The 15416-nt window shown below is 38.5% G+C and overlaps 1 protein-coding gene across 3 annotated transcripts in view; it reads left to right on the top strand.

The window, feature by feature from the left end:
• The window catches only part of ITGB6 (integrin subunit beta 6), a 92869-nt gene extending 78186 nt beyond the window's left edge, over positions 1-14683 (top strand). For 2 of the 3 annotated variants that reach the window (XM_088146636.1, XM_088146637.1), the window contains 4 exons: positions 389-489; positions 3894-4013; positions 4936-5102; positions 8590-14683. In XM_088146636.1, coding sequence (XP_088002762.1) covers positions 389-489; positions 3894-4013; positions 4936-5102; positions 8590-8691 — 490 coding nt within the window. In that variant the 3' untranslated portion in view covers positions 8692-14683. Of the gene's footprint in view, positions 1-388; positions 490-3893; positions 4014-4935; positions 5103-8589 lie in introns of those variants that run through there. The other variant, XR_015797249.1, reaches the window with a different exon arrangement.
• The last annotated feature ends 733 nt before the right edge of the window (positions 14684-15416 follow it).

Genomic DNA, 15416 nt, shown 5'->3' with positions numbered 1-15416 from the left:
GCTTGGATTCAAACAATGTCCTAAGCTCTAACCACACAGGTTTTGGTGCAATTAAGCCTTTGTAACTCCAGCAGGATTTAAATGGGCATAAAGGGGCACTAGTTGCCTTTATCTATAAGGAATCATCTATCAGAAAATATAATAGAAATTAAGATGTGTTTAAACTGAATTATACTCCCTGTTTAGTTTTAGGGGCAAGGGATGTTCTTGTCACCAGATTTTTTTTCCTTCTTTCCTTTTTTGTGTGCTACATTCTAAATTGCTGAGAATTACTTATTGATTATTGTAGCTCTTTCACAAGATACTTAAAAAATGACGACTGCGTATGTATTCTCTTTCGATTCTTGATGCCATGGAGATTGACAAACCATTGCACCTTCTTTCTCAGGAGCTGTGTGGAATGTTATCTAGCTTCTGCTGATCAACTGCATCAGGAAGACTGCACTGAAAAATGTAAATTGGTTGACACAAGGATCAGGCATGAGGAAGGTCTGTACTTTATTGCTTGGCCATTATTAGTTGTGGCAATAGGTTTACTAGGTCTTGCTGCTTGCATGGTGTGTGTGTGTATGTATACATACACACACACATATAGACATACATACATGTGCATGCACACACACACAGAGGATCTTACGATTTTAATTGTCCCTCTTGGCACATTTTTTTTTAGTAGCATTAGGCTGAAGCTGCTCAGGTTCAGGGCTTCAATTTTGCATTTGCTTGTTTGTTTGCTGATGTTTTTCTGTGATTTAACTGTAATTTGTCACAATGAAAGTGAGGATGTGATGGCCATATTGCTGTCTTCTCTTCAGTCTGTGTACAGAAGCTGGCAGGACTGACGGCTGAGGTTTCTTTTTCATTAACCGTTGACAGGATAAGGTAGCATCCTCCACACCTGAGGGAAGAGGGTAGGATCAGGTATCCCAGGATGGACTGCATATCAAATACAGTTGAACAGCTGAAAAGACAGTAAGAATCAGCCACTCTCTTACCTGATACTTTTGCATGAAGTGGTTGGCTCACCCTCCCTAATGATCAGTCTGGTCCTGTGTTTTTCCTATCTCTGTGCCACAAACATCCTTGGCTGTGAAGCTGGACTACTATTAAAGGCAGAAGTACATACACAGTATAAGAAAATAAATAATACAAATTAAAAATCTGCAGAATGAAATCAGAATACAGGACAACAGCAGCTGAAAGATTTTACAAAGCAATACATGTCTGTTTAAAAGATTTTAGGAGCTTAGAGGAATAAAAGAGATCTCAAAAGTTATCTCTGGTGTCAGTGTTACATGTGTAGCAAGAGATTCCCAAGCAGGAATGCAGAGGATGTAAACCAGGAATAGACATTAACTAGTGAGTGTGGGAAAAGAAAAGTCAGCTTGTTGTTACACAGAGGGAAATGTGGGAAAAGAGGGCATAGATTTTGAATTCAGGGAAGATATAAGTATGGGAATCAGCCTTAATAGTCTGAGACTGTCAGCTGCTTCCACTCACTACCGTTCTTGTGTGATAATAAAAGATCCAGTCCAACCCTGTTGAGTTTCTGGGAAGCTTCAGCTAAGTCTGTCTCCCCCTTTGGGGAACTGGACATTGAGGCCTTGTATAGGAAAAGGTAAGCCACCCTATTTCTCTGACTACACAGATTGAAAGATCTTCTTGGTTCCAATCCACATGACAGATGCTTTTTTAAAAATGTAATTTACTCTGGTGCCGGTAGCCAAAGCAGCCAGCTGTTCGGTAAATTTTAACCCAAACACACTGAGGCTACTGTATTTTATTGTGTGAAAAAAGGTTCCAGTATTCTGTTCAGCATTGGTTTCACTTAAGTTATCCAGTGATAGCCTCTTTAAAAATGATACTGCATGGTACCTGAAATAGTTGGATATACGAAGATGTGTTTTATAATATGTGACCTCCAAATTAGATGTTTGTCCACTCTCTTCAGAATTAATCTCTCACAATTTAGGAGGCATTTCAAATTATGCAAGGTAAATTTACCACTTGTATTAATATCAGTGATGTCAGTAGGAATTCCCACTGAGAATTCCTACTAACCCTTAAGGTGCTGATCAAGAAATTGAGTACTCTAAATGGTGAGAAAAAAGGAGAACTTTTATCTGCTGCAATGAGGTCATCTGTAAGCAGAATGTAGTAGTTGAACTTGAGCAAGGCTACCAACACTCTGCAGACATGAGCTCACTTTTAAGTCAGACAGATAACGTGAAACACCCAAATCACTACCTGCACCTTGAAACTGATTGCCACAAATTGCTAAGCATGGCAAAGCATAATTTCACAAATGGAGACAACCAGAAATGTGTACGTTCTGTTTTAACTATTATGTATAAGTGAATGTGCTGGTATGTAGATGTCTAAGTATGTTGGGTGTGACAAAAAAATACTATTTTTAGAGCCTGAGAATATTTGGGGAAAGGAAAGCTGCTCAATGTAAAATAACCCTCTACTAGGACTTGTTTACATGTTTACATGACCTGCATTTCTTCTTACTTAACTTTTAAAGGATATTATACACAACTATTTAATTGGATCAGCCTAAATTATAAATACAAAGAACTAGTGGGAAGAAAACAGGTACAAGATAGTATGACATTGCTAAAGCAATGAAGGAAAGTCTTGTGTGTTTTTTTTAAGTTACTTTTTTAAAAATGGTTTTCCTTCTGGTGTTAGAAAACATCTGTGGGCTTTTTGTTTCACAAGACTAACACAGCTACCTCTCTAGAAAACGGGGGCAGGGGGGAGCTTTTAGAATGGCTTAGAAAAAGTCCCTTTTCCCTAGAGAAATGCTGTTTCCAAGAAAACACTGGGCAAATGTCTATATCCTATTCACTTCTCCAAAAACACATCCTGCTGCTTTTAAACTTTGAGAAAACGTCTGTAGGGTTGATAACTCTGGTGAAAGCTTATTCAGACAAAATGTATAATGCAGACAGGCAATGGGAACAATGCCATATATCATAAAAATACAGATAAGCTATTGTATAATGTGCAACTTGCAAACCACTTTATTTAGAATGTCTCCCAGTAGAATCCTTTCTCTAATGTGGCTGTAAATTTCAGAGGAACTTCGGCAACAATTACTATTATTTTTGTGATTTGCTGATAAGACATGGAGCCTCTGGTATTACTGGCCTAGGGGGTCTCCATTTTCAGATTCCATTCTTATATCTTCATGTTGTCTGTTCCCTCATGCATATTCCACCTCTTTTAAGCCTCTTGAATAAACATCAAAAGGACTCTGCCTGAGGAAATTTAGGTGAAAGCATTGTTTGCCGAACTGGGAATATTTTATAGTTCTTTTATCTGTATTACCTTGAACTGAATTCTTTTATCCTATCATGATTTCTGTTTAGTCATTAGGCATGTGTAGATGATACTATTTTTTTATAGCAAGATTCTGTCAGCAATAAATGGTAGTCCTCCTGAAAAAGATTAGTATCTTTATGATACAGGAATATCCTACACATTGCAACACCATGTAGGCATTCTACCAGTAGCAAAAAGACAAAGAGAAACATGTTTACTCTAATCAAGACTACTGTATTCCCCTAATAGCTATTGCAGCTGTCTTAGAAGTATTTCCAATTCAATGAATTTCCCATTCTGGCAAACCTGATGGGTGCACTTGATGGTCAGCACTGAGTGACAACACCTGGACCTTCTCTTCTGAAACCTCAGTGCAAAGAGTAACAAAAAACAAAGAAGCCCCTTTCAGTAGTAGAACAATTATCTGCAAGTCCTTTAATGTATTTCCAGCTTTGTTCCTTAGTGCCTGTTAAAATTAACCTGTTAGAAATGGTTTAATCTTCATAATAACTGCTTGATGAGTTTGTCTCTGACCTGTAAAATGGGTTTTTCCCCATTCTCAGATATTGTGGAAGATAAATGGGTTCCTTGTGTGTTACGAGGGAAAAATGAATGCATTATCACATTTCTGATGGCAGCTGATAAAGAGGGAAAAGCCATCATTCACAACATAAAGCAGAAAGGTAAAGCATTTGGTCTTGGTAAGCTAAGGACTTGTGGTGTACCTGAATCTATATTCTGCTAACATATCCATTTCTACAGAGGGCTGTCTGGAAGTACTGGTTTAAGAGTCTCAGAAATGCCAGTAGAATGGCACTTATTGAAAAGGATTTTCCCATCTACTTGTTTCCTGAAAGTTTTTCTACAGAAAATTAAGGGACTGTCCTGGGAAGTATGAGAGGCATTGACATGGAGGAATGCCTAAGGGGGAGGGAATTGGCCCCAATCAGGCAAGAGGGGAGTGGGCAACCTCCCCTTTCCACTGCAAGTTTCTGTCCCCTGGTTTCACTTCATACTTCAAGAGGGTTTTGGTGCATAAAGTTCAAGAATGATGAGCAACCTTTCTACCAGCATTTTTCTGCATATGGCTCCCAGATTCTAAGCCAAAATATTTTACTGAAATGAAGTGCAAGAGGCAGCTTGCCTCCTAAAGCATTCTTTCCATGTGGCCATTCATGAATACGGAAAAAGTGAAGGAGATTATGAACATGGTAGCCAATGTTGAACTATTGTTTGTTCAATCTTTCATTTGTTCTAGATCTCCCAAAGGCTGACCCACTTATTTTTTGTGTGTGAGTGGTTCACATATAACTCATCCATCCCTACATGAATGAGGCAATTATCATACATACCAATGCTGAGTGTGTACAGATGAACACACTGGGATTTCAGCCATCTTTAAATAAAACCTGTACAAAGCTGAATAGTTCACAGCAACCTTTTCTAATCTGATGCCCTCCAAATTTTGCCTTCCAATATTTCCAGAATTCTAATAGTTATAGGTGAAAGTAACAGTACCCTGTTGTGTATACATTTCTTCCTTTTTTCCCCAGACTAATAGCTATTTCTGTAACGATTTTCACTATTTACCCTTTGTTTCTACAGATTGTCCACAACCTCCAAATATTACAATGATTGTGTTGGGTGTTTCTATTGCAATAGTCCTCACTGGGATTGTCTTACTTTGCATGTGGAAACTGTTTATTTCATTTGAAGACCGTAAAGAAGTTGCTAAATTTGAAGCAGAAAGGTCAAAGGCCAAATGGCAAACGGTATGTAAAAAAAAAAAGATTCAGGGAAACATTTGCAAGATGAAAACTACTACCATAGTAGAGCCAGTGTGGTGTAGTGGTGAAGGTAGTGGACAAGAAACCAAGAGGCTGTGAGTTATAATCCCCCCCTTAGGCATGAAAGCCACTTGGGCAAGTTTCTCTCTCAGCCCAACCCACCTCACAGGGTTGTTGAGGGGAAAATAGGAGGCAGGAGTACTAAATTAAGTACAGTATGTTCGCTGTCTTGAGTTGACCAAAAATATATAGAAGGATAAAAATCTAATAATAGTGCCAAAAATGTTGAATGTTCTCCACAGGAAGCCACATATTTATTAAGCCATGGTTCACCTTTATGATTACGATTTAAGAGAAAGTACAATTACTGCTGAACATGTTGATCACAAAAAAACAAAACCAGAAACCTTAAGCAGGGCTGACCTAGTTAGTACTTGAATGGGAGATTACCAAGTAATCCCAGGCCTGTAAGCTAGACTGGGAAACTCAGAAAACATCATAAAAAAAGGAAATGGCAAACCACTCCCATATTGTTGGCAAGAAAACTACATGGGTGTCTCTATGTAACCACCAGGAAAGTTTCATCTTAAGGAACTTCAAAGTTATTAAAAAATGCCCTAGGAGGGGAAGAAAAGCAGCCCTCTGAATAGATAACTTGTGTATTTTTAACCAGTTTACTGGTGAACTGTTGAAATGGTGGACCTTTCTCTCTGCACCCCAAAACCTCAGAGGACAGAGAAAGCCATTTCCCCGAGGAAGAGAAATTGGGAGCTTCTCCTCCTCCTCTTCTTCCTTCTCCTCCTCCCCACAGATTGAAGCTTCATCTATGGGGTTCAGCACTGCCAGGAAGCCTTGGGGAGATTCATTGTGGGGCTGCTGGCCACTTTCCCCCCACTTCCTTTCCTCTCCAGGAGAAGGGAAAGGGGAATGGGTCTCTTTTCTCTGCCCACCTCTCTTGCCTAAATAGCAGAAGAGAAAGGGGAAAGAAAAGCAGGGGAGCATGGCTCCTTGGCTGCAATGGGTCTCGCACCAAAGGAAGCATTCCCTGCCCCACCTCTTTCTCCCCCCTGGGTTCTTTATGTGGACAGAATCTCTACTGTGCTTTGTGGCCGACAAGGGGTGACCAGGGATTGGAAACACAATTCACTGTGGAGCTTCCTGCCAGCTCCTGTGCTGAATAGCAGCATTTTAATGCTGCCATGAAGAAGAGCCCTTAGTAGCCAGTAGCCATTGATAGGACCAGTCCTCCATGAATTTATGTAATCCAAGATACTGGCCATCGCCATGTTTTTTGGTACTAAATTCCAAAGTGTGATTATGTACTGTGCAAAGAAGAACTTCCTTTATCTATTCTAAATCTCTTCCCTATCTCCTGTAATCACTGGCTGCTGATCCTATTGTTACAACAAAAGGAGAAAAACATCCTTGTCCACTTTCTCTACGCCACGCATGATTTTATAAACCTTGATCCTGTTCTCCCTCAGTCAACTTTTTTCCAAGTCTACAAGTCCCAGGTGATACAATGTTCTCACCAGCTGCCTCCAGCTGGATAGATGTGAGAATGCACTTTAATCATTCCCAAGAAACTGAATTTCCCCCAAACTGAACTCCCAATACATCTCTGTTATGTCTACCTCATGCTTCACAACCATGCAAGATGGCCTGATATACAGGTAGTCCCCAGTTTAAGAACAAGTTCCATTCCCAAAGTCTGTCCTTAAGTTGAATTTGTATGTAAGCTGCAACAGTATTATTGTATACTACTGTATAAGTAGTATTGGGTAATTAACTTGAACCATTGTATATTTAACTTGAAACATTGTGTATTTTCCTCACGTTTTGCTACAATAGGCTCCGTTCTTAACTATGGATTGTCTGTAACCTGGGCGTTCTTAACCCGGGGACTACCTGTACTGTAAGTGATCAAATTGCCCCATGCATGGCAAATGTCAGTAACATTACAGGAATCCAAGCATGACGTAGCTCATTTCTATAAATGAGTATTTATTTTGGATGTACAATTTAAAAATTTTATTTTGATTTTAGTATGAATTTCTGTTGTTTTTGTCCACAAAGGCTCCAACCATACACAAGAATACCACCAACATGGGCCATTTCCCACATCTCCAGCAAAGCAGAAGGGGCTCAAAGTAAAGAGCCCCCAACCCCATTTTTCCTCCTCCTTATATGCTGCAGCCTATGTTTCTGTTCTTTGGGGCAGTGTTGGGCTTCAGGGTTTAGTGACTCTGGTCTAGACAACAGATTTCCTGATGTTTTGCCAGCAAATGCGGCTGGCACCTTCAAAGGCAAGGTGGTCTGCTATGCAGACCACAGGCAACTGAGCAGGGACTGACTGAGCTCCTGTCTTTGTAGCCAGGTGACCTGACTTCTGATTGGTCTTCAGCTGAGCTGGTTTCCAACTGGTGCAGGCTGGTGAGGGCTGGTTCCTGGTGAAACATCAGGAAATCTGTTGCCTAGACTGTCACTAAACCCTGAAAATCAACACTGCCCAACAGATGCTGGCTGTGAAAGCCTGCACCAGTATATTTTCCTCTTCTTTGTTTTTTTATTGGTAAGGCTGACTGGCTGATTTCCGCCACCCTATACCTGTTGCTTCCCAGGCAGTAGTCTGCAAGCTGCAACAAGAGGAGTGAGAAGATCAGTGCCAGTTTTGCTCTTCAGTGGGAACAGCTTTCAGAGTGATAAGGCTCAGATTTAGATTTTGCCATTTAATTATTGTGACTGATTCATGGGATCACTTATCTGGGGAGCTGTTTCACCCCCGTTATATATGCCCACCCCACTCAGTCCAGCAGAAGGGGCATGTTGCAGACCCACCAGTCAAGGAATTTCGGCTGGCGGGGACTGGGAAGAGGGCCTTTTCTGCTGTGGCCCCTGCCCTGTGGAACAGCTTGCTAGCTGAGGTGCCTCTCTCCTGGCCTTCCAAAAAGGTGTAAAAACATGGCTATGCCGGATGGCCTGGGGTCCTGATGGGGGTTTGCATTGCTGGAACTGGCTCGTGGGATGATTGATACTGTTTCCCCCATCTTCTTGATTTCTATATTGCTTTTATAGATTTGTTATTTGTGTTTTAATTGGGGGGTATTTATATTTTTATTGTTTTTATTGTCTTGGTTTTTAATTGTAAGCCACCCAGAGTCACCCTCTGGGGAATATGAGCAGCATATAAATTTAATAATAAATTAAAATAAATTTAAAAATCACTTGAATAGTTAAAATCTAGATATATCCATATTACTGTTTGGTTTTAATAATTTTAAAATGAATACCGAGTATTTGTGAAGACTGTGAAAGACTGTTTTTCTTATAGCTACACTTATTCAGCAAATTATAAATGAATCATACCACAACAATCAGAAGTATTAAAGTTAGCATGTTAGGTTCGTTTAATTAGGCCACAAAATCAGATGTGAAATGTTCTGTTACATACAACCTTTTTCTTCTTTTCTAGGGAACAAACCCCCTTTACAGAGGCTCCACAACAACTTTTAAGAACGTAACATACAAGCAAAAGGAAAGGCAACCTGGCAGTACTGCCGATACATTCTACTAATTCAAGATTATGAAAAAAAAAACAGTTCTGGAAATATGAAAAAAGGAAGTTTACTCTGTTTTGGATGGACTTTGTCAAACTACTATGTATGGTAGTATGAAAGTGTTAACATTAGAGCATGTGTGCTTTTAAAAGCTAGAATGCTTTGCAACCATGAATGGAGCTGAGCAGCATTAGAGGAGATTAAAAACAAAGAACCATCCGGCATGCAGTGATCCACCAATTAAGTATAACATGAAAATAATCTCTGGTGCAATTCTGCTGTAATGAGATTTGGGGATTGGTCTGAATGACCTTTCAAGGAACCCCTTTCAGCTGTTCCCTTCTGATCTCAAAGTAATTCAAGATGTTAGGGCAAACCATCTTTTCAATTTCTGCTAAGGAATATGGTTCAGCCAGTTTTGCCAGTCCCAGCTCAGCATTTTACTGAAAGGTTAAGATATACCCCTGTAGCATCTGTGTTTTAAATATCATCCAGAGAAAGAAACATTTCATTTTTAAAAGTAAGAAAACTTGGGAGGAAAAAGTGTTCATGATTCATTAATAAAATATCCAGCAACTAAAGCTGTATTCTTAACCATGGTGCAATCTTAGGAATTCTGTTCAGAAGTCCCATGAAGTTAAATGAGATATTTTCCTATGAAATGTGTAGCCTTCTAGAAGCAGCTGGACTAAAGTTGGCCATACTGACTACAGAAGAATTCAGGGATGGGGGGATATGTTGCTGACTAAGATCCTCTGCATGATATGTATGGCCACCAGATTTTTTCCTTGGTGCCTTTCAGATTCCTCACCCATATGATTTTTGTATTGTGCCCAACCATAGCCCAATGACATCTCTTTTGTGAACAGCTGTTTCCCTTCAGGGCAGCCAGAATGCATACTATTTGCTTTCAAAATTCCAATATATCTAATGGCCCCAAACATTGGGGACCTATGATTAATGGGGCTGCTTTTTTCCAAGTATATAAATATATTTCATACAGTGGGACTTAAACATACTATGCTGGACATATGGTTTTCAATAATGCAAATTTTCTAAGATATTTTTGAGGGTGAGTGAGTGTGTATGTTTTATCCTGAAGAATATTTTTGGTAATGGTGATGGGAGTTTTTACTATGAATGTTCTATGCATATAAAACACTGGAAACGTCTTTGTTGTTTTTATTGAAATAGTTTTGATTGAATAGTTATATAAGGCTGGACCTTATATAAGGCCAAAACGTTATCAGTATAGTATTTGTACTATTACTCATTGCAGTCCCTTGGACATTTTTTTTCTAGTTTGCAAATGAGACACTTTTTTTAAATGGAATGTTCAGTGGTTTGCTTTTTTAATATGTTGATATGTAAACTGAATTGCTTTGTTTTCACATAGATTCTCAGATGTAAAATGGAAGGGTAAAAGAAACAATCAAATATCTTGACTGAGATTTTTACAAACTCTAATATCTACAGACTAGACTACATTTTAACCTTGCATGTTATAGGAACCAGCCTGTGTGATTAAATTATAGTTCAACGTGTTGTATAACACAGGGCTAATTTATTAAACCATGGTTTAGTTCACAACAGTTAAACATCAACTACAACCATTTGGCCACCTTGAAACTGATTTTTAAATCCTCCTCTTCTGGCCAATGTACTGTTTCTATGTAGATGACCCCATTGGTAACCTAAGGTCTAATCTATTTACTTGCTCCCACTTCAGTAGGTCACTATAAATTTCCCAGAGTTGGTCCCTTCCTTACCTTTCTTAGCAGCCCAGAGCTATCTTTCAAATTCACTGACTCAGACATTTTGTGAAATAAAGCAGATGAGTAACAAGGATGAGGAGGAAGAAAGCAGGGTTATACATCAGACTGCCTTTCCTCATGCTACAAGAGGGATATAGTACCCACGGTGTTTTCTGTAACATGACTTATGTGTGCATATGATAAAAATAAAAGTATGTTTAAAAACCTATGACTTTATGAGCTAATTATTCCCCACTTCTGTGAAACAGAATATACCTCTGTGTATATATACCATATCTCTATAGTTCTTTATATATATACAGTACTGTGCAAAAGTTTTAGGCAGGTGTGAAAAAATGCTGTAAGGAATCTCCACCATGCTTCACTGTTGCCTGCAGACACTCATTATTGTACCGCTCTCCAGCCCTTCGGCAAACAAACTGCCTCCTGCTACAGCCAAATATTTCACATTGTGACTTATCAGTCCAGAGCACCTGCTGCCATTTTTCTGCACCCCAGTTCCTATGTTTTGGTGCATAGTTGAGTCACTTAGCCTTGTTTCCATGTTGGAGGTATGGCTTTTCGGCTGCAATTCTTCCATGAAGACCACTTCTGGCCAGATTTCTCTGGACAACAGACGGGTGTACCTGGGTCCCACTGGTTTCCACCAGTTCTGTGCTGATGGCACTGCTGGATATCTTCTGATGTCAAAGGGAAGTAAGCATGATGTGTCTTCCATCTGCTGCATTGTTTCCTTGGCCAACCACTGCATCTACAGTCCTCAACATTGCCTGTTTCTTTGTGCTTCTTCAAAAGGGCTTGAACAGCACATCTTGAAAGCCCAGTCTGCTTTGAAATTTTTGCCTGGGAGAGACCTTGCTGATGCAGTATAACTACTTGTGTCTTGTTGCTGTGCTCAGTCTTGCCATGGTGTATGATCTGTGACATGAAACTCTCTTCCACAACCTCACCTTAGTAGCAGAGTTTGGCTGTTCCTCACCCAGTTTTAAGCCTCCTACACAGCTGTTTCTGTTTCAGTTAATGACTATGTTTCAACCTACACATGAAACTGATGATCATTAGTACCTGTTTGGTATAATTGGTTAATCATACACCTGATTAACTGACTCTAATCCTACAAGATCCCTGACTTTGTGCACGTGTACAAAGTGTGCAAGTATAAGAACTGATGCTGGTTTGAAGCCAAAGGATAGTCACACCAAATAATGATTTGATTTAGATTTTTCTTCTGTTTGCTCACTTTGCATTTTGTAAATCAATAAACAATTACAATATATATTTTTGAAAGCATTCTTTCTTTACAGCATTTTTTCACACCTAAAACTTTTGCATAGTACTGTAAATCTATTATTTACAGTAATAAAATTAATAAAATGTAAGATTTAATACAAGCTAAACTCAGAGAAAGTAAAAACAGAGTAAAAAGTGTAAAGAAAGAAAAAAGGAAAAAGAAAAGGAAAAGGAAAGAGTGAAATTTAAAAAAAAGTAAAGAAATATATAAAGAAGTGACTTCCAATCTTCCTTACAAGTATAAACAAGTTTGGTATCTCTTCACCCCCTATAAGGTTACAAACAGTTCTTCCCGTAACTTGTCTATAAACAAATCCATAAGACATCAACTTTTCAATCCTGGTGTCAGCAAAAAAGTCCATAAAGGGTTGCCAGAATTTCATAAAAACATGTCTTATTTTAACCTTGATCAAATATACCAACTTTACATTCCTTTTACTTCTGAAAATCTTAATATTTAATTCATTCAAATACTGTCATAGGATTTTATCTCCAATTCTTCTTTGCCCCATCGCATAGGCTTCTTTAAGAAGCCTCTTTTGTAAATCCAATAAACATACATTATCCAGGTCATTCTCTTGGTTTAATATCTGTATTTCCCTTTTAATTTTTTAAAACTTCAGCCAGCTTCTTTTATATATCAAGTAAAGAGTCCTTTTTGGGGTCATTCTCTTGGCCTGTCACTTGTATTTCCACTTTAAATGCCTTCTCTGTCTTGTAATCCACACTTTTTTTTAATCCAATATTTCTGATTCTACTATTTCTGCATCAAGCAATATATGTTTCACATCTGTCAATCCTTCATTAACATCCTTTAGACAAAGTTTATCCATAGAAGCTGATATTGTGGGCTACTACTAATTTCTGGCCCCATTCTTCAAGTATCTCCTTTAATATTTCAAATGTTACAGTGTTTTGTGTCATTTTGTAAATCCCAATCCTAATCAAAACCAAAGGCAGGTTTGTTGGGTTTTTTTGGCCTGGACTCTTTAGTTTCCTCTAGTGTCCAATTTAAATCATACAGTCTCTAATCTCTGTTATGACTTACAGTAGACAAAATAATTTTGGTTCCTGTGAAAAGATGATTATTTTATACAGTTAGTTCCAAAATCTTATAGTAAAAGTTTCAATATTCCAAATTTGTCTAGACCCTTAATTCGTTTATAACTTTCTTGATTCAAAATCTTATTTAGCTTTTTGCCATTTATTTCAAATTCTTTATGCCCTTAAACGTATAGTTAATTTTTCTTTTGTTTAGAAATGAAGACTCACCAGGTAGCTTTTCAAACTTGTCATTCCAAAGATCTCTAATAGCTTTAAAATGGTTAGATAGGCAATTTCTGAGAATTATTAGAAGCAAGTTTAGCAAATGTAGTGTCCTTTAAAAGGCTCCACTGCAGTTGTGAGCTTGATGATTAATCCCTTCATCTCCTGGTACTCAAGCGTGTGAGAGAGAGCTATCCTGCAGCTGTCCAGAGCACATGTGGGTGATCTCCTGTCCTCTCCTTCTCCGGAGAAGTTCTGAAGAACTAGTCTACTCACTGGCTCTTCGGTCTTTGCCACTGTTGTTGTCTCCAATCTCCACGGAGACGTATTTAGTTTGCCATGCCTCCACCTGAAATCTGTATTTCTACAGTTCTAAGATGTCTCTGAACAAGTGTACACAGGCAAATTTGCACATGCACGTGATTAGAAGAGCTGGTACTACTAACACCTAAACCTAGAACTGAAGGAACAACAAGTGTGGAAAGTCATCATATCTCCCACAAATGTATTCTTGGGTTGGAAGTGCTCTTTGCAGCATTCAAGATTTCTATTCATTTGGATGATTCAACAAGATGATTAGACAACTCACAGCAAATTATCTATGGATATTATTGTTTCTTATATGGAATGTCAAATTATAAAAACAGTATGCCAGTAAGCTCCAATAAGACCATAGTGACAGAAACATTATATTACCTTCAAGGGATTTTTGAATGCAATTGGTGTTTTACTATGGCCATTTTGCATGTTTTGCTAAGCCACAATGAGGTTTAATTTTGGCTTTATGTGAACCCATTGTGGTTTACCGGTTAGTATGTTAATGTGTGTGTTAGTATGCGAGCCAGTTAATGTGAAACAGAAAGCTGTGTTATATTCATAGATCCAGCAGGGGTCTTTTTATAAGTATGAACCCATTTTTTAACAAAGGGCTCCACAATACTAAGTTGCATGCCAAAGGCCATATTCTAAAAATCTGAACATATTATGGGTATTTAATTGTAATTAACATTCAATTTATTAAACATAGATAATATTTTATTGTATTCAGTTTCCCCATCTGTTGTATTAAAATTAGAATTTAACTTTTGGAATGACCCTAGGAACTATACACAACACTTTGGCAGGCTACATATGGACCTGTGACACCAAATTATGCACCTATTTTATACTTCTGGAAAGTTGGAAGGGAGTCTTCAACACTTTTGAAAATCTAAATATTTTAGATTTTTTTTTTAGTTTTGTAGTGGATAAAAGGGATTAAGCTTTATTTTTATTATTAAACTTATATGCCACCTGACTCCCAGCAAATTTTGAGAGGCCACAGACCTTTAAATTTTCTCAAATCATAGCTACTGTAATTACAAGAAGGGGTCAGAATTTGAGGAAAAGGAAATTAGAAACTTCTTTGCTGTCAGATATTTGGCTTGGGGTCCCTATGGAAGCTGGGACATAAATGTGTCTTGATGTGACTGGGCCCAAGGATGCAGGTCTAGAGCCTAGAATACTGTGTGGAAATAGAAACATATGAGTAAAGTTGTAAGGAAACATTTAATTCAATTGCATGAGGATTAAAAATATCTTCATGCTGCATGGTCAAATTTGGGTGATAATGTGTTCAATTCCTTTCTTTCCTATCTTGATTGTTCAGATTATTTTCAGATTATTAAATGCTGTTTTGGAAAGCAGATCTGAGTCTCATGTATTTTGTTGCAGTTAAACTAGCATCTCAAATCTCTACTCCGCAGCTTTTATTCAACCAAAAATCCTTCCTTTCTCAGTTACTTCAGTGTTGAGTTTCTAATCTACCATCATCTTCCCCCAATGCCCTTGGACCTGGTAACTTCAGTAAAACTGGAGCTATCCATTTAAAAATTTATCCCTGGAGAAGGGGGATTTCCTGTCCTGCCCTATCCAGAATCTAGGTGCAAGGGACATTTCCCCATTCAAGAACAAGCGGTAGTAGCATAATAACTTACCCAGGATGGAACTCCTTCACCCAGGGGAATAGTCACAAGTAGATATCCTAGTACTCAGGAGTATTAGAGTGGAGATGCCAAGGGACTTTGGCTGGCTGGTCTGGGTGCTGGTGATAGGTCCCCTTCAGCTTCCTTCTACCATTCCCTGGGCTACATCTTCCATCAAAGAAGCTCAACATAACATAAATCAAATATGCAAGGATTTAGTACTACGTCACCCTCCCCAATCTGGGCCCTCCAGATGTGCTCAAATTCCCAGTTCTGAGAAATGCTCTTCTGCATAATTCTTTCTATGTATGAAGACAATGTCCAAACAGAATAAACCTGGATGAATCCTTGGTGGTTCTGAAAAAGCTAAGCAGGGTTTGACCTGGCTAGTACTTGGATGGATAGGACACCACTACGAAATACCAGGATCATTGGCTAGATTGGGAA

This window comes from Python bivittatus, unplaced genomic scaffold (genome assembly GCF_059951505.1).
Source record: "Python bivittatus isolate LINGU-HERP-01145 unplaced genomic scaffold, Pbiv_v1 ctg000480_np1212, whole genome shotgun sequence".
In the NCBI taxonomy this organism is placed as follows: Eukaryota; Metazoa; Chordata; class Lepidosauria; order Squamata; family Pythonidae; genus Python; species Python bivittatus.
This window is presented reverse-complemented; position numbering and strand designations above follow the sequence as displayed.